Here is a 22,972-nt window from a genome sequence, read left to right on the forward strand (position 1 = left end):
TGCTCTCCACCGCCGGTCTTTGTGTCCTCACGACGGCTCCTGCCGGCTTTGTCAGCCGCAGACGGCGGGGCCGGGGCGGGGGGGAAGGAGGATCCCGAGCCGTTCCCATCGGGAAGTGAAAGCGGCCCCGGCCACAGCCGCGGGTTACCACAGCGGGGAGAGCCCCGGTGCGCTTCTCACCCTGCGGGACACACGCGATGGGGCTGGCGGGGAGAGCAGCGCCGGACCCGGGACGCTGCCTGCGGGGACACCCGGCAGCGGCCGGCTCCGGGCCGCCACCACTGAGGCATTGCCTCCCTCCCTCCCTCCTGCCCCGCCTCCCGCCGCCGGCCGCGACCGGCATCAACCGCTCACCCCTCCCGGAGCCGCCGCCGGCGGGCGGTCAACGCTGCCCGGGTCGCGCCATGGCCGTGAAGGACGCGGAGGAGCCGTTCAGCACGGCGAAGCCCACCCGGAAGGCTCCGAGGCCGCCGCTTACCCGCCCGGTGAGCTCCGCGGCGCAGCCCGGCCGGGAGCGGCCTCCCGGGGCTTCAGCCGTGTGGGGGAACCCTGCGGAACTACAGCTCCCGGCGGGCGCTGCCACGGGGATGGTCGGGCCCAGCGGGCGGCCCGCGCGGGGCATGCCGGGAGTTGTAGTCCGGTGGGAGGGCGGCTTCCGGACACCGCCTGTGGCCAGAGGAAGGAGGGAGGAGGAAGAGGCGCGGCGGGGCGGGCTGAGGCGAGCCCTGGGGGGGCAGCTGGAGGCTGTGGGCACTAAGGGGAGCTCCGGGTCAGGCCTTGGCCTCTCTTCGAGCTGAGACCTCTCCCGCTGTGTGCAGCTGCGGTTCGAGGTGCTTTGCCTTTTCCCGAATGTTTGGTTGGTTTGTTGTAGGGTTTCTTTCGGGTTTTTTAATCAATTTTATGTCTTTTAACGCCTCTACGGCAAAATGGTTCCCAAATCTTCACATTCCTACTTAAATCTCTAGCCTAAACATCTGTGTGTTTGTTTGCAGGCCAACGGTGTTTTCCCATTCAGTTTCCTGCTTTAATTCGTTTCTATAAGTACATCAAGAGTTGCTGTGTCTTCTCTCGCCCTCCTAAGCTAGATGTGCTGAGGGAATTTTGCATTTTTTAAAGCCTTTTGTAAAGTAGGTTCTTCATTAATCTGCCTTAAGCAGCTTAAAATAATTATTGGCTATATCAGGAACCGAGGGTTTAACGCCAAAACCTCAAACTGCAGGATTTGGGAAGGATGTGACTTGAATTTGGGTGTCTGGAGGTGGCATTACTGCTTAGCATGCTAGCAAAGATGTCCCTGCATTCTCTGTACCCAGGGCTCAGCAGCACAAGTCGGGGTTCATGCGGAAAAATAGGGGGGTTCTTCCATTTTGTGATTTTACTGCCTTCTGCTGGTCAGAGAGGATGAGACTGAGTTTAATTTATCATCAGCACATGATTAGAGCACATGATCTGCAATCAAGATTCAGTGCAAATACAACAGGTATTTGTTGCGTTTTATCGAATCTCATGGATCTGTTTCATGTAGTAGGGCTGATCAGCAGCAAGGATTGCAGGTGCAAAGCAGCCAACACGTTGGTTCAAAGGTCTAGCTCTTGGCTTGAAGTGTGGGTGTAGCAGATGGCCTTTCTCATCCTTGCCCTGCCTTTCTGCTTGCCTTTGCTAACAGCACTTCATTTCTGTGTGCCTATAAATTAGTGATCACGATCTCAATTTGCCTTATGAAGCCTTCAGACTAGCAGCAAACAGAGGTATAACACTACCAGGATCAAATATAAACCCCCCTGAATAATGGCCACAAATACTGTTCCTTTTCAGAGCTGGAGAGGTAACACATAGTGTCATGCACACCATATATGTCTTTATATTCCAAGCAAAGATAAAGATTTAAAACTAAACCCCATGTTGCTGTTTGTACAAAACCCATGGGAGACCCTGGCCCCACAACAGTGGGTAATCTGTCAGTGCAGAAGGAAACTGGCCTCCTGCCTGCAGAATTTTATGACCTATTTTAACAATCACAGAACCATGGAATAGTTAGGGTTGGAAAGGACCTTAAGATTGTCCAGTTCCAACCCTGCTGCCATGGGCAGGGATACCCCACACTAAACCAGGCCACCCAAGGCTCTGTCCAACCTGGCCTTGAACACTGCCAGGGGTGGAGCATTCACAACTCCTTGGGCAACCCATTCCAGTGCCTCAGCACCCTCACAGTAAAGAATTTCTTCCTTCTATCCAATCTAAACTTCCCCTGTTTAAGTTTGAACCTGTTACCCTTGTCCTATCACTACAGTCCCTATAATAGTATAACAGAATAATAGTTCTTTAAAGTTTTATCTTTGCTTTTGTTTTCAGAGACAAAGATGAATGTGTTTGTCTATTTGTGTATGGTTTGGCTAAATGTTGAACAAAGAATTAGTCAGTTGATCAAATGTAGTAGCTATTCCCTTGCCTGAAATTGGTTGCCTGCACCTTTCTGCTCTGAAATTTAATAACTGTGCCCCAGTTTGATAGGCCACACAATGTGCCATCTGGATATACATTGTAAATCCCTTGGGCAATCAGGTTATGAGAATGAAGATATTTATTTTCTGCTTTTTGCATCAGTCAGACCATGCAAATCAATGCTTTGATTGCAAAATAATTACTCAGGCAACCGTACATAGCTATCTTTAAAGAGAATGTTTTATCCACATCCACTAATTCCTGGTTCTGTAGGAGTGGGAGAGAACGTGCTGCAGCCAACAAACTTCTAATAAATGCCACAGAGTTTATACTTTCAGCATTTTAATGGCATAAAGGCCATGCAAGCCATCTTTGAGCTCTAGTTGTGCTTCATTAATATAGTACTAGTAAGGAAATACTTAAAATCTATGTCCATGGAAAATATAACTTGTCTTTGCTTCTTTTAATAGGTAAACCCCGTGGGTAACACCAAGCAGCAATGGCAAGAAGACTAAAAATTAGAGAAGATGCTCTCAGCTTTATGGATCTTGGAGATGCCACAGTTACACAACATTTCCCCACCAAACACTGCTGAATGGTAAGATAACACTGAATTGAGCAGTTAGGAATGAAGCTTCTTCTCTCTCTGCCCCTACCCTCCTAGATCACCTTTGGGAAGTCATCTAAGCATTCATCAGTGATCTGCAGTATGTTTAGAAAAGCCCATTAAACATGTGGTGGACAGTGTGTGCTATCCAAAACACGCATTTGCTTGTTGCTTAAACAGAAGAGACCTTGGGTCAAGGAGCTATAGACAAGGGAATTTTTCCTCATTTATTTTTAGTTTCATTTCCTAGGGAAGTAAACCATCTGTGACCTGTTTCCTTTGGGAAACTTTTGCAACCACTCTGCAGTTGAATCAAGTTTGCAGAGCCTCAGAGAGAATAAGTACATTCAGTTTCTGTGGAAATAGCTGCTCAGGTAAAGAGACCCTGGGACAGGATATAGGGAGATCACTGGAATCCAGGCTGTGTTAATCCTGCTGCTCACACAACTCCTTGTTAAAATTAGTTACAACATGATTACTCCCACCCATTTAAGAACAGCAAACCTCAGATATGCTTGTGGAAGGGTTGCTTGTGCTTAGCAACACTACTGGAAATAGCATGGTTAGATAAATGATACTGAGCTTTATAAAGATGGGAAGCATTATTGATTAAAAACTTCGAGCTGCGACAACTATTTTGTCTCTGAAGCAAACCCATTACTCCAGAGCGTCATGGGTCTCACAAAGAAGTTGGGATCTTCAAGGTTAATAGTCAATACATGCACACTGTAAAGCAACAAAGCATCATACAGGCTTGAAGGATCCTTCCAGGGAACAAAGCATTCTCCCAAGCTGCTTCTTGAGATGTTGTCACCTGCATGCACAGACTGACTATGCTGTTTGATGAGGGTGGCCCTGAGGTCCTTTTCCAGATGGGACTCACATGTCTGCCAGTGTGTGAATCTGCTCACATGTGCCTGCTGTGTTGATCTGCCTGGGGAAGCTGCTGTGGCAGGCATTTGTGCACCAGCCTTTCAGGCAGCAATGTAGGATGCAAGGGGCAGAGTGAACATAACCCCTCATCAGATTGCTGTTGAGTTTCTCTCCACCAGTTTAGCTAGCATGTTTCTGCTCATACCATGCACTCCATCCAAAACCAGATGTTCTTACTCTATCCCAGGATAAGGCTAGAGAAGAGGAGGCTGCAGGAGGATACCTGTAAGACTCTGTGCCAAGGTTGCCCCTCATTTAAGATAGTAGTTAAATATCTGGAAGAGAAAATAAAGAGCATATTAGTGGCATTTACAGAGTGTTAAACTGGGAGAGATTGAAAGCTGTATTCAGGAGAGAAACATAAAATACCTGAAAATGATGAACATGAGCAGAAATTAATGGGAGCTCATTTGGAAAGACTGTGAGTCCTTATCTGAGGAGGTTCAAGTTCATGAACCCGTCTATTGAAACCTGGAAGTAATAATGCTAGGAGACAAAGGATAAAGGCAGAAATGAAGCAGATGTCAAATACTGCCACATGAAGAAGACTGGAGAAAGGTTTGTGCAGCTGAGGATTTCAGTTTCCATTTCTGCCCCAAAAGGAACTTATGCTGCTGTAGAAGTGTGAGTCTGGCCACCATTCTTACCTTAGTGCCTGCTGGCCTAGCCAGACACTCCACCTGAAAGGGCAGAGGTAAAGCCAAGAGAAGAGTGGAACCAGAAACTAGTTCTGCTTCTCCCATCTTCATATAGCACCAGTGCCTGGAAGTGCTGTGCTTCTCCCTGGATGAGGAACCATGATCCTGCTGTGGGTCAGGCTCCCAGGCTGGGAAGTTCTGCTCAATGTAGAATGTTTTACATACAACAGTTCTGCTTCATGCAGTAGTTGATATGATTTGGTATCCAGAACTACAAAACATCTCCCTTCCCTACTGTGAGGATCCCTTGTGAACTTCTGATGTCTGAGGTGACGAACACCACTCCCTATAAAACTGGTCTTTGAAATGCTGTGTTAGGGCACCTTGGTTCTGCTTCCAGCTCTACTGATAGCAGCTTTTGCCATGCCTGGCTTGAGCTGTCTATGAGAGAAATAACATGGACGTGAGAGATGTAGTGAAGGCTGCAGGCACTCAGAGAGTCCTTCCTCCTTCTTTACTCTCCTACTTTGTCATTTTCCCAGCAGAATGTGGGCACTGGACAAACGGCTTCTCCTTCTTGTTCCAGCAACACCAGCATCTTCACTCTTGCCATACATATTTCAAGAAGATGGTTACGCTTACACAGCTTCTGTTGCACAGATTCAGTTCCTTTAAATTACCTGCAGAGAGGCAGAGATTTGGCCCTTAATGAATTTAATTCGTTTCACTTGGCTGCCGGTAGATGGCTCCCTAAATTTGCAGTCCCTTATTTACTACATTGTTTATTGAATGATGTGGGACACATTTTCAGTGGAAAATGTTTCCAGTGTGTTTGCTTGGAGGAAGTTTACGTAAGAAGAACAAGGAAGCAATGGACTGAGTAAATAGACCGTTACCAAACAAGACACAGGATTGGTTTGCTTTTTGCAAAATGGTTTTGGGCTGCCATCCAAAAGGCTTTTCTTGTGCAGGACTTGTAACTCATTGAGCCTGATAATTATAAGATCATCTGTGTTTGCAGGATGCATTTATCACATCTGAGTATATCAAAGTAAAATTAATTATTAATTAAAAAAACATTTTAGTCCTGTGTTTTAAAGGATTTGTGTGATTTATGGACAGGTACCCTGGTGAAGTGATTGAAATGCTTCTTTGTTCATACCTCTTCAGGATGAGATGTTGTTTCACAAGTGCATGTGTGTTAATAGAGCACTGTGTCCAGGCTCTTTAGATAGATGTTTTGCCCAGATACAGCTTGCAAAGGCAGACTCAGCTGGTTATTCCTCACCTCTTTGTTCATGGTTTATCAGAGAAAAGGTGACTTTCAACATGACAGTCCATGTCTTGGTAAATTGCTGGGTATTTACGCCAGATCAGCAAAGTAACTGGAAGGGAAATACAACAGCTATGGTGCACACCCATCACTCAACTACCAGTTCATATATGCTCAGCCTTCACCTTGGTGGAGCACTCACATGCTGGGTGAAGATCACCCCTCAGCTTCCAGAGACCACTCAGAGCAGCAGATGCTGATCAATGACAGCTGCATAAATGGGCTAACTCTTTTTGGAGGCAGTGATGTTTTTCAAAGGCTGATGCATTCTACCGTTGGAATCTGGTGTAGAACAAGCAAGATTCCTTCTTTGCTTTCCAAAACATGATGAACAATTGCAAAGTGTTAATGCAGAGTAACTATTCAGTATCTTCATAATGCAGATGAAGTTCCAGGTTTTAAATTGATCACTAGAAATGTGTAGCCTTTCTCCAAACATTTACTTAAATTAATTTGGGCTGTATGGAGGTATTAATTGCAGTGTACACAGTCCCTCTACTGAAGTTAGTTCTCATTTGCCTTCACCCTAATTCTGAGATACCAGTCACGCTTGAGGACAACGCACAGGCACAAAGAACTTCATGAAGAATAAGCAGCCCAACACTCCAAATACATCATCACTTGTATTCAATTTCACCCTAATTTAAAAGAAAACACTTCCTTTTTCAATGGCAGGTAAAATTTGCCACACAACAGTTGGTTTTGAATCAGAGGAAGGTGCTAGTTGCTGAAGAGATACCTGGAGAAATGTTTTGTTGCAGACTGAAATTCCATGTAACAGGTCTCTGCAGCCAATGGGTCACATTCTCCTCTTTGCAAAGCAAGAATTTGTTTCTTCAGGTAACTCATTTCCTTCACTTAATTCACTTTTAAGATGAGAAGACAAGAGTCAGGAAGGTTATGGGACTCGCAGTGCCTGTCAGTGGCAGCACTCACCTTACTGCTTGGAATAACACAGCGACACCTCAGCATCAATCATACTGACATGACAGCAATATGGAGGCAGGATTTGTTGATACCATGAATTCTAGTGTCTGGCATTAATGGATTTACAATGATAAAAGGCTGCTATTTCCCCCCCTCCTATTCCTTCGCTTTTTCCTTGACATTTTTGGTTAGTTTGGTTAGTGGTTCTCTTTCCAAGGTCATGTGTACATTTCTACTAACGTCAGACATCTGTTACTATTTAAAGCCATCGGCACTGACTTTGTAGACTTTTGCTGGGCTGTTAATGTCTGAAACATAACGAGGAATCTTTGTTATTTTTCTGAAATTCATGTGTTGATGTTGACTCTTACATGAATAGGGGGATTTCATTCATATTTAGACCAACTATATGGAGAAAACCTGTTTATCTGCAAAGCAATACCCTCCCGTTGACAGCACATAATACATGCTGTATTTGATGGAGATCTAGTTCAGGTTAATTTTGTATCTTTGAATTGAAAATACATTGATTTTTTTACTTTTGTACATAGATGTCCCATATTAGATAGGGTAGAGTTAGAGTTTTTTGGGGTTTTCTATCTCTGTTGATACTTCTGTATAAAATACATTAAGAAGATGAGTAACAGATCATTCATAAAGAGGTGGGTTCCTGTCCTTTGCTCCAGTCTAGCTTTGTAGCCTTCTGCAGTGATGATCTGTGATTAGCGCAAAGGCCCTTCACTCTCAAGGAGAGACTGTTCATTGGTTTAAAGCTTGGTTTAAACCGTTACTGCCCTGCTCTGGCAGGGGTGGCAGAGCAGGATGAGCATCCCCACCTCAGACAGCAGTTTCAAGCCCTGGTATCCACACACAGACTTTCCGTCCTGGCAGTTGCAGATGTCAGAGCACATCTGTCAGGCACCGTTGAGGTGCAGGCACATCTCATCTGACTGCCTGCAGCATGGAGGTAGGTGGGCAGCCAAGTCTGCCAGAGCTCATCTGGCCAAGCTCGGAGCTGCAGAACAAACCCTTGAAGAGCAGTGCACTGACAGATGAGCAAAGGTAACATCAAAGCTCAGAACTAGTTACTTCAAACCCTTGCGTTGTGGATGTTGGAGCTGTAGGGAACAGCTAACACACAGCTCAGGTGCTGGGGCAGAGGGAGGTGAGCACTATGGGTGGTGGGGGCTGTTTCAAGCTCAGCCATTCCTGCTCATCAGACACAGACCTACAGTTTCCCATGTCATGACTGCATTTTGAAGTGTACCCCGGGTCTTCAGAAAGCCCACACTAATAAATCAGTGGTAGAAGGCTGTTAAATATGTTGATTTGGGGATGGTACTGAGCTGCCTTTATGTGTCCAATGACTTCATTAAGTTCTTCTGTCTGTGGTAACTGACCAGAGGGGAAAATGAAACCTAAAATCCAAGAGTTCTCATGGTTGAACTTAGATATGTGGTGCTCTGTGTGTTAGGGCTTTAGGGATGCTCTTGGCCCCTTCTGGCAGTGATAAGAATTTCCCTTTTCAGAAATGCAAGATTCCCAGTTTCAGTATCAAAGAATTAGGTAATGCCATTTTCCCTTAAGGCAGGACTTACATTAGCTCTCCTGCAGCTTGGATTGATGCTGTTTCAGAAAGGAAATTCCATGTGCGATGGAAAGGGGAAATATTTGTGGTGGTTCTTCATGCTTAGGTCTATTCTTGTAAGCACACACACGATGTATGAGGATTTGCTCATTAAATCGCAGAATGGTTTGGGTTGGAAGGGACCTTAAAGCTCATCCAGTTCTAGCCCCAGCCACGGGCAGGGACCCCTTCCATTAGAGCAGCTTGCTCCAAGCCCCAGTGTCCAACCTGGCTTTGAACACTGCCAGGGATGGGGCAGCCACAGTTTATGTGGATGTGAGCAGGTAAACAGCTTATCTTGTCCACTCTGTGTCATGAACTTATCCTGTGTGCAATTCTACATGCAGGCAGTAACTCAAGAGCTGGAGTCTGTCTCAGCAGAGGTTTGTGGGATATTTTCTCCCCTTCCCCTGGAGAAGAGCAGTCCTTTCACAGTGCTGTACAATAGGTCTTTGCTTTCCATTATCTCCATCTGTGTGCACGTGCATGCATCTGTGTAACGCCTGGCAGCACGTTTCTGTAGCAGGCCATAATCTTACCCACATGGGATTCTCTTTATGTATGCACAGAGTCTGATTAACTCCAATGGGATCGCTCACAAACATATATATTTGCAGATTTCGGGCCCCCTGTGTAAACATACACAAACAGAAGAGCAGAATAATTCCGTGCAGCTGGAAATTGATGGCTTCTGCGAGTGGAAAAACTGGTGTACTCAGATTGCAGCCGCAATGTGCTAGAAACATTCGCACAATGCAAACAGATGGAATCGGATGAATTAACACACGCTACTTTTGGACACTTCTGGGTAACTATTAATAGTTCTCTGCTTTAGATTAATGCACAGCATATGTCATGTAACATCAACTTTGAATTATCTGCTAGAATGTGTCCCAGGCTCAAGATTTTTTTTTAAGTCCCAAAATAGTTCTTTTTGAACTCCCTGCCCTCTTCTTCCCATTAGGATGACCTCAAATACAACATGTTTATGGAGAGACTGGTGGCAATGACTTGTTTGGATGGAGAGATGGCAATTTTGCTATTCTGGCTATGTTCTGAATCACTGTTAGGGATGTTTTTTTTTGCTTTTCTGAAGGAAAAATTGGTACCATTTAGGGTACAACAGACCCGGAGCCTGGTCTTGGCCCTGTGAGCACCTACAGTGTGCTGAAGTGTGTCCCTCAGCCCTGCTGGGCGACTATGTGGGTGGCCACAGGAGCCAGCAGTGCCCTGCAGAACTGTGACCCTGCCGGGGGTGAACACATGAGACCCTGGCAGTGATTTAGGGGAAGCACACACAAGACCCTGGCAGTGGTTTAGGGGAGAGCACAGGAGACCCTGGCAGAGTTTTTGGGGTATGCATGTGAGACCCTGGCAGTGGTTTAGGGGTGAGCCCATGTGGGTCCCTGGCAGCAGTTCTGAGCAGAGACCGCAGCTGCCCACGGCCTCCAGCTGAGCTCCTCCGGCCCCGGGTGAGAGGCCGGTTGGTGTGACCCGGGTGAAGAGCCGTTTACGCTAACCACGATACAAGCGATACCCCCAGCCCGCTCCGTTTTGCACATGGGAACGGAGCGAGCCGAGCGCAGGGCGGGCACCGACCGGACGCGATGGGTGAAGCCTGCCCCAGGCCGGGCAGCGGCCGCAGCGGGTCCTGCCCCAGCGCCCGGCACCGGTGGGTGGGCAGCGGAACGGGGCCGGCCTCCAGCCCCGCCGTATGTCTGCGAGGAGCGGCCCCTGCCCGGCCAGGGGGAGGAGGCGGGCGGGCGGGCGCCGTGGGTGGGAGCTGGGCCGGCCGCGCCGCGCGGGTGCGCGCCTCCGCGGAGCATTACGGCTCCCGTCCGCGGCTCCCCGGCTCCGCCAGCGCCCAGGAGCGGCCGCGCCGAGCTCCGCAGCGCGGCCATGGCCGAGCGCCGCGCCTTCGCCCAGAAGATCAGCAGGTACCGTGGGGCGGGCGGTGCGGAGCCGGGCTGGGCGCAGGGGTCGGCCGGGAGCCGGGGCCTTGCCACTACCGTGCCCCTGAGTGGCGAGCGGGCCCTGCGCGGCCCGCGGCTGCTGACAGGGCGGTGGGCCCGGGGCCCGGCCGTGTTGTCGCTCTGGGCCTGCCGGGAGCAGCCCCCGGCCGGGCCGCCGGGCAGGGTCCGCCCGAGGCCGGGGCTGCGGGTCCCCCGTTCGTCCGCCCGGCCGCAACAAAGGGGTGGGGGCTGCGGCCGTGTGTGCGCGCCTCTTCCCCGGGGAACGGGGAGGGAAAGAAGAGGAGGAAAAGAGCCGTTTAATGGAGCTCGCTGCGCACAAAGGCCGGCCGGGCCATTGTGCAGCCCCTCTCGCCGCACAATGGGCGGCCCGGCGCTCCCGGCGGCGCGGCTGGTGTTTTCCTGCCGCTGCGAGGGTGCCGGAGCCGGCCCTGGGTGCTGCGCCCCGAGTTCGCCGCCTCCCCGCTGCTTGCGGCCGGGAGCGCCGGGGCCGGGCGGCCGGAGCCCCGCACCCTCTGCCCGGAGCCCCGAAGCTGCCCGCCCGCTTCCCTGCGCCCGCAAAATGGAGAAGACGGTTCCCTTCCTTTTGTGTGTGAGCAGCAGCCGGTTCGAGTTAGCACCGCTCCTTGGAGGCGCAGAGCTGTTCGAGACTCCTTGTATTCCACAAAGTTGTGTGTGTGTTTGTTTTAAGTAGGGATATTGATAGGAATTGCCTTTTAACACCAGGATTCTGCAGACCTGTCTTCCAGGTTAGGCGAGTGTGGTTCCAGGTTTGCAGTTATGCCCAGCTACTCCTTGGTGCCCGTGGTACCTCTCCTTGCTGTGATTAGCAGCAGAATGAAAGGGGGAGCCATCGTTTTTGCTGGTGCTATTCAGAAGGCTGTGGGCAGCAGTGGAAGGCATCATTTTCATGCCACTGAATAAGAAAACTGTAGCTACGAACTGTTGCAGGTATGGGAGCTGTGATGGAGAAGGGTCACAGGCAAAATAAAAGGAGGTCAAAGGAAAAGACTGGGTAGGAGGCAGAGGAACAGCATCACTCCCTCCCCACTCGCACTCCGAAGACAGGGCTGAAAACATCGCTCCTCTCTTGTGGTTTTCTGCCAGCCTTGATGTGCACCAGCCAGGGGTTAATGTGGCAGATCAAAGCCTCGGGGTTGGAGAGAGATGGGTTTGCTGCCAGACCGTTTTTCCTGGACCTTGGTTGTAGTCATAGAAATCATCACATGAAAAGCAAGTGCTAGAAGTGAGAGCCTAAGAGTTCTGCAGCCTTGGAGCTGAACAGAATGGCCTTGGGGTGACCACTGTGGGTGCACACTGTTTCTGCCCATGCTGGGCACTAGCTCGGTGCAGTGGGTTCAAATCAATACATTAGACAGAAGCTCTTCCCTGTGAGGGTGCTGAGGCGCTGGCACAGGGTGCCCAGAGAAGCTGTGGCTGCCCCATCCCTGGCAGTGTTCAAGGCCAGGTTGGACACAGGGGCTTGGAGCAAGCTGCTCCAGTGGAAGGTGTCTCTGCCCGTGGCAGGGGTTGGAGCTGGATGAGCTTTAAGGTCCCTTCCAACCACAACAGCTGTGCACCTTTGGTACCTTTGGATCTAATCTGTTTGATGTGTGTTCAAACCAACCAGGAGGCAGCAGGACGTGTGTGCAGGTAGAGGTGGGCTTTTTGACATGTCCTGTTCGACTGTGGAGCTTGCTGTCTGTGCAGGCTGTGCCAGCAGAAGGATATGGGTGACCTGCAGTGAGATTTGCTCCTCCTCGGACAAAGCTGTTGCATCTCTGACTCTTTCATGCTTATCTTATAAATACACTTATTTTATGTGTGCTGCTGTATTCCTCTTTGGGATTTCTCATATTCTATCATTGTCTTATGGGAAATCTCAAGTTCCTGTTTCATTGGCTGCATATCCAGTGCATGTGAAGACAAAAACTTGTGGGCAGAAGAGATGTTATAGTCAGAGGTGCCCAGGCTGAGCTGTGGCCCTTCTCATGCTGACACTGAAGAAGCTGCTGTGTTACTGTTTGAGAGGAGGAGAGATTCAAGCAGGCAGCATGCGGAAGTCCTGAGAGCTGTTTTGGTGGCTGCTGGAAGCCCTCCCCAGTTCCATTGTTTAAAGAAGAATAGATCCATCCCATTTTCACACTCTGCCCTCCGGTTTGGCTTACTCATCGAGGTGGACGTAGCATTTGTCTTATTCACAGGAAACAGCCATGCTGCTGTTGGTTTGCCTGATAGCTTGCAATCCAAGTGGGATGCAATTCAGATCCACAGAGGTTAATTACTTCAAGACCTATGTACCAAACAGATACAAGATCCTAAGCTGGTTATGACAGCAGTGGTAGGAAAAGAAATGTGAAATCAGCTGTTCTGTGTCTTGGATAGACCACAGATGTGCTCTTCACAGCCCTGATTTACTCCCTGGGCTGTCTTCAACCAGTGTGGTGCACCTCAAGGGTACACACAGAGCTCCAGTGCCATGCGGTACCTGTTTATTACTACTGGAGTCTTTAAATACCGGTGATGGCAGCTACCAGTGAGTGCTAGAGCAGTTTCAGAATGACTGTTTAGGTTACAGGGTAGATTTCTGACTGGGTCCTGCTGCCCTTTTGTTGAAAGGCTTTAAACCGGAACAGGTATTTCACCTGGACTTTGGCCATCACGTGTACTTACTAATTCCTGTTGACTGCAGAAGAAACCCCTGAATTAAACTTACCATGCTGGGCTAATAAGACCTGAAATTGTTAATTTTTAATTAGAAATACATTGGTAACACATTTTATATTAAACTATATTGGAACATGCCCTTCTGCCTGTGGTGCTTGTGTGGCTGCATGGACACAGCTTCCATCTCAGTCTAGCAAAGGTGCTTCTGTTTAGTACCCCTGATCAGCTCAACATGGTATTTGAGGGACTAGAGGAGAGTTAGTGGGAAGCAGGGTCCATGCCACAGACATAAAGCTCAGTCTCTCAGATGTGTCACTAAAACCCAAGCAGTGAATACGTTATTCCTGAGGAACCAGCTAAGCTGCCTGTTTGCTCTCAGCAGGGCTGGGTGTTAGCACTGACCAAGCCAGTGCTGTGTCCAGCCCCTCAGGGGTTATCCTGTGCTGTCCCCACCCAGCACTCACCCCTTCACCTGCGTGTACTTCGTATTCCCACTTGCATTATCCCATTTTCTGGGTATGAGGCTGCTTGGCAGAGAAATGGGACGTGGAAGATGAACCACCAGAAGGTTGGTTGTGACTTCCTGAGTGGCCCAGTAATGGAAGCGTGTAGTATTGCAGCACTCCAGTGTCTTTCCAGCCTTTCCAGGGGCAGCAGGGGAAAAGCTGTGCAGGTTTCTTGGAGTTCAAATTCAGAAAAAGAAATAAATCACCCTTTGGGCATCATGCAACATCCCCAGCTCAGGCAAACTCCTGTAGCCTTTGGCTGAGCCCCTCTCTCAGTGCCTTGTCAGTTGTGGACAAGCCTGGTTATATAGGAATTCCAGAACTGCTGCTTTGGTCAGAACATCACCATTTTGAAAGTGTCTTTCCTTGGAAAGAGTTTTTCTCTTCCTTCACTTCTCCTCAGTTAAAGGGGATCCTTCTGGCTTGGAATAATGTACCTACCTTACCCTCTGTTTTGTGATGCATTTCAGCCTCACATGAAGCCCAGTGTGTGACTTCTTTACCCCTGGTCTCCATTCTCTTGCTGTGAGCTGTTAGTTTTCCCATCCCTAGCTGTCAGTGGAATCTGAAGAAAATTGTTTTCACCCTCATGGGTTCAACCTTTCCAAGGTGCTTCCATGTGAATGGGAACTGTATGAAGCTGCTGCTGTCAGAGGCTGGTGGGATCTTCAGCAGACCCCCCTTAAAGGAGGTGACCCTGCTCTCAGATGTTCAGTGATGTGGAAACTCCCCATCCTCCAGGGCACTCACACTGTGTATGGACAGATATTGGGAGTGCTCACAGCTTGTTGTCTGTATGGTTTTGAATTAAGAGGAAAACACTGCTGTTCTCTATCTTCAGAGCTAGCATCTTATCTCTGCTGAAGCTGCCTTTATGTTGGACTGTAAAAGGTGACCTGGGAAGGATAAGTTTACGTTCCTGATCATGTAAAGCCCTTTTACATTGCTTGAACACACTGACAGCCGCCTTTGCCCTGCCTCAGGGTAAACAGGGATGTGTGAAACCTGCACCCACTGAAACTGATAACAAAGCTGTCACTGGCTTCCCCTGAGCACTGCATCAGGCCACAGATGTGGTGGTCGCAGCAGGATGCTCACTGCAGTTTATTCTCTTCGCACATCCAGATGCCATTTGCATTGTCAAAACACTGGCACAGATAACAGAAACTGGTTTTGATAAGCTTCAGAGCAGCTTTTTCCTGCTCAGCTGATGTGGATACCTTGTGCAAGAGGCAGCAGCACATGACTTTTCCTAGGAAAATCTCTGTCGGCTTAAATCGAGCGAGAAGGCAGGGAGCACAGTTCATCCCTACAGAGCTGCTGGTTTTTACAAGGCTTCCTTGTTTGGTTGGGGTTTTTAGTGTGAGATGTGACTTTGATCTCTTCTGGAGAATCCCATCCTGTGGTTATTTTCACAGTAAGGTGTCTTGGGACTCATTCCCTTTGCTGCAGCCCAGTGGTGATGCTTTCAGCCTCAGTAATCAAATATGATCAGAAGAGCATCACAGGCAGTGTTAGATGGTGTTCTCTGTTTTAATCAATGGTAAGGGGAAAGGGAATATGCTGTTGCTCATCTGTGTTAACTTAAGAACCTGCATTTACCCTGCAGCAGTCAGGATCAGGCTGGGTATTTCCTCAGTGTCATGTTGTAAATCAAACACATTTCACTCAGAGGGGAAGGAGTTCACTCCACAGGAAACAGGAGCTCTGGTTTAGGAGGAAGGCTGCATCCAGGGCACGGCTGGACTGGCAGGGCCAGAGCTCTCCCTCATCCACTGCAGTGCATACCTGGTGACTCAGACCATGGATGGAGCAGACCTCCTGGCAGGAGAGCCCAGGGGGAGCAGGTAGGGACAGACAGACAGCTCATCTCAGCTGCTGCAGCAGGATGAACAACTGGTCAGTGCCATTTGGATTTGGAGATCCTGATCCAAGCATAGCGAGTATAGTAGGAGAGACACCTCCAGCTATGTGCAGAGCTGTACACAAGGGAGCTGGCTGAACAAACGGGATGCTTTCACTTTAAAAACTAAACCATGTAAATAGAGATTTCTCTGCTGCTGACAGAGAACAAGCAGCTATGCTATGGCTTGGCACAGATGCCTCACTGTACCAGGCTGTCTTTCTCAAGAGGCAGAGGCTCTCCGGGTGTAGAGTCACTGCACGTGACACACAAGATGAAGAACAGGCTGGAGTAACAGTTTTGTGATGAGCAGGATGGGCAGAAATGAACCATTTGCCTTGCTCTTTCAGAGTGGGGAGGGCTGTGGAGAAGAGAGACTTCCTCCAGTCACTGCAGCAGATGAGCTGGATGGTTGTGTCCTGATGCACCTTTTCTGTGAGAGGGAAGGGTTCTTCCTAACTGGATAAGCTTTGGTGACTCTCAGGAAGGCCAAATGAAGACCTGATGTCTCCAGGATGCTGCTTAAGCTAAAAGAGAACTAAAAAGGCATCACTTTTTGGTTTTGACTGCATAGGCCGCATAGAAACAGAAGTGATTGTTGTGTGTAGGAAAGAAACATGAAAGTGCAAGCAAATGGTTTCATTTTGTTATTTGCCGCTTGGAGTACTTTGAGAATGACAGGTCCTGTTTTGCTTTAGAAGCCAGTTCCAAGGGGATTGTTTTTCCTCCTTTGTCTTTTTTCTTTGTGTGAACCTCATGCACACACAATAATTAACCAGTGAAGAAGGTCAGAAAGGAAGCGACTCGGGAAGATGTACTTTAAACACAGACATTCATGAGGCTGTGGGCTGTAATTAACTGCAGTGTTTGTCTAAGGATCCCGGGTTACATGTTGAATATAAGACAGTTATTAAAGAGGCAGTTTTGTATTTGTCCTTTTAATGATCAAGAGCTGTGATGTCTCTTCTGTCTTGCCAAATGGATTTCTTTTTTCCATTTGGAGACTATTGTGGGATTTATTTCTCTTTCCTGGTTGGGTTTGGTGTAATCCACTTTTTAATTGGAGTTGGCTTAGGCAGCATAGCTTCTAGTTAAAAATGGTGCTCAAGGTTTATAATATAACACAATCTTACCAGAATAGATGGCATTTGTCATGGACAAACAGCTTTTGGAAATGGGGGAGGAGAAGGCAAGTGTCTTACCAGCTTTGGGGAAACTGTGAACCTCTGTGATGAAGAAGTGAGAAAACAGCCCTAAAAGTAGTCAGCTGGGGTGCTTTTCTCAATGGGAAGTATGCATTTGGTTCTCCGAAGCCCTGCTCTGGCTGTATCTGGAGTGAGTGATCAGGAGGAAACAGGGTGCTAAAGGCGTGATTGCCAACTGGAGCAAATGTGGAGAAGAGCCATCAGGGTGACCAAGGGAGCAGGAAGCCTGTTGCAGGATCTGACCTTCCTTAGCCTTGTAGAAGGAAGGTTGGGGGGGATCCAACTAATTCTTGTGAACACCTTGTGAGTAGGAAGGAGTGAGAAGAGAGCTGTTGAACCTAAGTGGTGATGTTGGAACAAACCCAAATGGGTATAGGTTACCCAAAAATACAGTTGGTGATCAGATTACATTGGAAGATGGTTTCTAAATGATGAGAAACTGAACATGAGCCGGCTTCAATGAGCGCTCACAGCCGAGAAAGCAACCGTATCCTGGGCTGCATCAAAAGGAGCGTGACCAGCAGGTCGAAGGAGGTGATCCTGCCCCTCTGCTCTGCTCTCATGAGACCTCACCTGGAGCATTGTGTGCAGTTCTGGTGTCCTCAACATAAAAAGAACATGGAAATGTTGGAACAAGTCCAGAAGAGGCCACGAGGTTGATCAGGGAGTGGAGCAGCTCCTGTAGGAAGACAGGCTGAGAAAGTTGGGGCTGTTCAGCCTGGAGAAGAGAAGGCTGCTTGGAGACCTCAGAGCAGCTTCCAGTGTCTGAAGGGGTCTACAGGGTTGCTGGTGAGGGACTATTCATTAGGGACTGTAGTGATAGGACAAGGGGTAACAGGTTCAAACTTAAACAGCAGAGGTTTAGATTGGATCTAAGGAAGAAATTCTTTACTGTGAGGGTGCTGAGGCACTGGAATGGGTTGCCCAGGGAAGCTGTGAATGCTCCATCCCTGGCAGTGTTCAAGGCCAGGTTGGACAGAGCCTTGGGTGGCCTGGTTTAGTATGAGGTGTCCCTGCCCATGGCAGGGGGGTTGGAACTGGATGATCTTGAGGTCCTTTCCAACCCTAACTATTCTATGATTCTATGAAATGTCAGAAGAATAGTGCTTTTCTATGCAGGGAGATGGCCTTCAAAACATTGGTGCATACAGAGTCATAGAATCCCAGACTGCTTTGTATTGGAAGGGACCTTAAAGCTCATCCAGCTCCAACCCCTGCCATGGGCAGCGACACCTTCCACTGGAAGAGCTTGCTCCAAGCCCCATGCTACTCACAGTGCCCCTAACTGTGATTGCAGCCAAGCCTGCTTCCACTGCAGGCTGGGTAAATCACACTTGTAGCTGGAGTCAAGGGTGTATTTATGAGCTGTGCCCCAAACACAGCACAGCTCCCGGCCACTGCAGAGCTGCCCAGCTGAGACCAACGTACAGAAGGGACTGAGAGCCCCTGTGGAGCCTGTCACAAAGCACATCTCGGGTTCATGCGAGAGGAGCAGTGCTGAGTAGCATGGCTGGGCATTGCCTGTGGTTGCACAGCTGAGGACAGGTTCCTCCTCTGGTTGTACTTTCCATCTGGAAACTGCGTGTGTCCCTTGAAAACAGGGAAGGATGTTCACTTTGTCCTGTGTTGAGCTGTGTGGTGCAATGCGATTTCTGATCTTTCTTGCTAGCCAAGCAGAGAGGGGCTGAATCCCTGACAATAAGCTCTTCCGCATCAGGAATTAACACCAAACTGAGTAAGAGATTGGGTTTAAAGCAGAGATTGCCTGTGTCCTGGGGCCAAGCTTTTAAATCTCCTGAGCCACGGATGTGTGGTGTTTTCCATGCCAAGCAGCCGTTTGAATACATCCCAGATTTTCCTATAACTGCCAGCAGCTTGTGTGGTTTTATCTCACATGTGTGTGTCTGTGTGTATGCTGCATGTGGTGGGAGCAAGGAAGATGGGTTTCCCGATGGTGCTCCGGCAGCCTGAACGCTGTCCATCCCCAGCAGGAGCTGTTTGCTCTGCTTTCAGGAGCCACCCTCCAGAAGTGAAGATGTGGTTTTCTGTGGGGAAAGGCAAACACGAAGGAAATGACTTCTTGCAGCCAGAATACCTGGAACTCTTAGTTTTGTTTTTCCTTCTGCAGTCCATTTCTTTACAAGACAAAATAAAGCTTCCTCCGGCTAATCTCACTCCCACCCTCTGGCCTGAGGAAACATCTGCGCTCCATGGTAGGCTTGGTTGTCTCAGCTAGTTCCCTTTAAGAGTTCCCTTTGCTTCTGTTGACATCAGTTGGCTCCACTTGCCCCCAGTGTTCACTGTCACAGCAGTCCTGAAGTGAGGAGCCCATCCTGATGCCAAGGTTTTGCTCAGGGGAGGTTTAACCATCTTTATTGGACAGGCAATAGTCTAGTGGAAGGGGTTCCTGCCCGTGGCGGGGGATTGGAACTGGAGGAGCTTTAAGGTCCATTCCAACCCAAACCAGTCACTGGTTCCATGATTGGAGCAGCTCACGTGCCACGCTGATACGCAGCAGGTTGCCTTTAGTGAGGTCAGTTAGCCATGGTGATGTTCCCATAGAGATTGCTGACACAGCAGGAGGAAAATCACCCATGACCTTGCAGCCTCTGTATCTCTACACATTGGTTAGCGTCTCTTTGGAGCTGGGACTTTGTTCTGGGGGACAGAGCAGGCTGCAGTGCTGCCATAACATGTTATAACACATAACAACATAGTGATGAATAACGGTTGGGAGTGGATTTCTCACTCTTGTGTTGGTGAGGTCCTGTAGACCAGGGGTAATCAGTAGCTTTTCAGCAAAATGGGTTTTTTTGATGGAAAGAATGTGGGGTTTTGGTTTGCTTTTGAAACAAAACAATTTCTGCCATACTCAAAAACTTGGTTATCGCAGTTCCATTGCTGAGCTGGAGCTCACTGTTGGGTTACAAATGGGTGGTTGATCCATGGCTGTTTGTTCAAGCAGTCTTTGACAGTCAGTGTTTCCCTCTCCGATGTGCTCTTCCTTTCCTGAGGTACTCCCTTGGTGGGCTTACCCAACTGCTGTGTCTTGAGGCTTAGCAGTGACAATGGGACTTTCTGAGGGAAAGAGATGAGCCCATAGGGGTTCAGTGTGGGTCCAGGCATGGAAGGGTTGATCTATGGTTTTCCTTTGTCAAGAAAAGCTGCCCAGAGGTGGGATTCCTCTCCAGCAGAGACCACAAGGCTGTGTCCTGCTAGCCAGTGTGTGTTGTGTGTCCCCTCTGCTGGTCACTGCAGTCCCACTGCTACCTTTCCTATGTGAAAGGGGAAATAGGGTTTTGTTCTGACCCAATTGGGTTGTTTTCTGTGTGTCATTCCTTGGACATTTCAACCCATCCTGCTTGGGATTGCTCTTCTGGCCCTGAGTTGGGTGTTGAAGGGGTTGGATATTGGGTGGAAAAGGGTCTGCTGGTCCTTATCTCTGTGACTGCAGAACCCAGAAATGAAATAGGCAGGGAGGAAAATGAGAGAGTGGAGTACAGGAGCAGATGTGTGACCAGGCTGGGAACTGCTGAGGGATGTGGAGAGCACTGGAGGAGAGCTTTGCTTGGTAGGAACTGGAAAGAGCCTGCTGGGAACCAGTTTGTTTGTGTTCAGGGTCACAGGCGTTTTATTGCCACAGATGTGCATGAAAGAGCAGTTCACAGAAGGAAAGATAATGTAATTGCTGTGAAGAGCGTGTATGTGCAGCCTTGTGAGAGTTTTGTGGTTCTCTGGTTAATGTACAGGGTCTGCTCTCACTGGCTGGTGACCCTTACACCAGCCAGCACACCCAGCATTTGGTTCCATTCCAGCAGCAGTGTAAAGTGTATTTGATACACTCTCTTCATCGTAATACTTTTGCAGTGATAACGTTGTCCCTGTCTCCTTTCAGAACTGTAGCTGCTGAAGTCAGGAAGCAGATCTCGGGGCAGTATGGAGGCTCTCCCCAGCTTCTCAAGAACCTCAATATTGGAGGCAGCGTCTCCCATCATACAACCGTAAGTAATGCTTGGAACATGGAGAACCAAAGAAAGTGTGCAGGGTTATTTTGATCACCATTTCAAAAGAGGTCGCAGCACTGACAGGTTGTTGACCTAAATGGCCCTAAGGAAAACAATCCCATGCAAAACCTGCTAATTTTGGGGGTCTCTATCTTGCAAATCAGTTGGTGTAGGTAGGAATTTGTGTTCCTGCGGAATCATTGTAGGACAAAGGACTCACTTAGCTAGATGCTGGTTGTTTTATCCCAGAACAGCCTGGACTTTGCATTAGATCCCATGTGCATGCATGGTTCTCTCCATGAAGAGCTCTTTGCAAGCTCCATCACTTCAGGTGGCTGTTTTGTTGTGGTTTTGTCACTCTTGAGGGGCCCACAGTGGCTCACCTACTCTTCAGAGGTATTTAAGTGTTAATGTGACAAGTGAATGCAGCTGGTCCTCAGGAATACATATTCACTTACAGGTTTCCAGTCCACCTTCAGCAGTGGCTGAAATGCAGGCCACGTTGTCAGATTCACTCTTTCTGAATCAGATTTTCATGCATGGCCGACCAGTAACCTTCAAAACCTATTCAGCATGGTGGTAGACATTCCAAGAGTTCACCCAACACATTTTCAGGCTGGAATTGTGTCTTTGGAAGTGCTCCTTTGCTCTGGGTTGTTGCTTTGGGTCATAGCAGTTTCTTTTGCAGCAGTCGACTTAGAAAACAAATATTACAGCATCCTGTTTTCTTCAAAGAGGGTTGATGAGGTCAGGCAGTACTGGAAGTGTGCCCTGAATTTGATGCTCTGTGCAAGTGTCCTGAGTTTACAAGAGTCCTTCTCTGGTTTTGGAACAGGGTCCTGTAGAATGTTATCATTTCATGTGCTGCTCTGTGTCCAGTGTAATGCGTTAGAGCTCTCCTATAGAGCACAAATGTGCCCTTAGAGCTAGTACCATCTCAAAAGGGATCTCCAGGACTCAGCTGACCCCTAGCTTAGAAGAATGACTTTGCTGCAGGCTGAAAGTTCATCTTGAAGGAGATCTGGCTGTGCTGGAGTCACTGGGAATCAAAGAGGACTGGAATTCCTGTAGTTTCCCTCAGTGTGAGTACAAGGAGACCAGAAGGCTGGCTTTGTCAGCTGTGAGCCCAGCATTAATGGTGAATGAGCACGAAGGAGGAGGGGTTAATGAGAGTGGTGTGTCCAGGGCTAATGCTTTATTGCAGCAATCTCTGTGGGGGTGTGGAATGATAATGGGAAGCCCTGACTTGGCAGTTCTCTATGGTCTTTTGCATAATCCAGTATTAGGCAACAGGGAGGGACCCCTGCTATTAGCGGTGTAGGACTGGATGGAGCACTCTGGGTCATGGAATCCACTTCCCTGCAGCAATGGATAGCTGAGGAACAACTGCCTACTTTGAGGACTCATTCAGTATCCATCCTGCAAGCTTCCATGTCTCACTTATTTCCCATGTGGTTTCATCTTGGAATAAGTTTGCTGAATTGCCTTTCTACTCCCAGGGCTTTCTTAAAGCAAGAATTCTGCTGTGTCCCTCTCCAAGCTGTTACTTTTCCAGCTGTGACTGTTTTAGCCTTTGTCACCTCTTTTTGCTCTGGGCAGCCTGCTCTAGTGGGAGGTGTCCCTGCCCATGGCAGTGGGGTTGGAAGCAGATGATCTTTAAGGTCCCTTCCAATCATAACCATTCTCCTATTATGCTGATTCCACTTCTTTCTATTTCTAAGGCTTCTCCATTCTGCCATCATCAACGTGTGCACGCTCAAAGCTTCAGTCCTGCTCATCTTCACATGTAACTCTTAATGCAGGATCAGATTTGCTGGTCGTTGTATCATCAGCCCTGTCTTCAGTTCTGCTATCTCATTATCCTGTTGCTGTTGTGTTTTGTAGTAAATACATGCAAGAATCTGTACAAATCCTGGAAAAGGTCATTCTAACTGGAAGCAGGCTCAGAGCCTTTCCTGTCAAACTGCATTGCGTGATGGTTGGTGTCATAAGCTCCTGGTTTGTTGTATTAAATTCTGTGCTCTCTGAGATGCTCTTCGGAAGCATGAGTAACATGGAGCGACAGTCTGTAGGAGATAGTCTGGAGGAAAAGTATATTTAGTTAAGTCATGAGTCTGTATCCTGAGGCTGCATAATGTGACAGAGGTTCGCTTGTACTGAGTTTTGGGTTAATTTCCCCGCCTTAGGCGTCCGTCAGGATCTGTTCTGCC

At 48.5% G+C, this 22,972-nt stretch overlaps 2 protein-coding genes and 1 long non-coding RNA gene across 10 annotated transcripts in view; 2 read left to right on the plus strand and 1 right to left on the minus strand.

Moving 5' to 3' along the window:
- The window catches only part of ATG4C (autophagy related 4C cysteine peptidase), a 24,680-nt gene extending 24,116 nt beyond the window's left edge, over positions 1–564 (minus strand). The window contains exon 1 of one of the 2 annotated variants that reach the window (XM_031050814.2): positions 355–545. The gene's annotated coding sequence lies outside the window, so the exon portion shown is untranslated. Of the gene's footprint in view, positions 1–354 lie in introns of both variants that reach the window. The other variant, XM_005151175.3, reaches the window with a different exon arrangement.
- LOC115946847 (uncharacterized) lies at positions 343–9,481 on the plus strand. Of its 2 annotated transcripts, none has more exons than XR_004080863.2 (3): positions 343–485; positions 2,913–3,040; positions 9,125–9,481. It is a non-coding gene; the product is annotated as an uncharacterized lncRNA (long non-coding RNA). The 2 variants fall into 2 exon arrangements; XR_004080862.2 differs by lacking the exon at positions 9,125–9,481 and adding an exon at positions 5,163–5,649.
- Positions 9,482–10,311: 830 nt separating this feature from the next.
- DOCK7 (dedicator of cytokinesis 7) overlaps positions 10,312–22,972 on the plus strand; it is a 109,082-nt gene continuing 96,421 nt past the window's right edge. For all 6 annotated transcript variants that reach the window (XM_034064365.1, XM_034064361.1, XM_034064362.1 and 3 more), the window contains exons 1-2: positions 10,312–10,444; positions 20,654–20,759. In XM_034064365.1, coding sequence (XP_033920256.1) covers positions 10,407–10,444; positions 20,654–20,759 — 144 coding nt within the window. In that variant the 5' untranslated portion in view covers positions 10,312–10,406. The remainder of the gene's footprint in view (positions 10,445–20,653; positions 20,760–22,972) is intronic.

The sequence above is a fragment of the Melopsittacus undulatus genome, chromosome 6, assembly GCF_012275295.1.
Source record: "Melopsittacus undulatus isolate bMelUnd1 chromosome 6, bMelUnd1.mat.Z, whole genome shotgun sequence".
NCBI classification, from domain to species: Eukaryota; Metazoa; Chordata; class Aves; order Psittaciformes; family Psittaculidae; genus Melopsittacus; species Melopsittacus undulatus.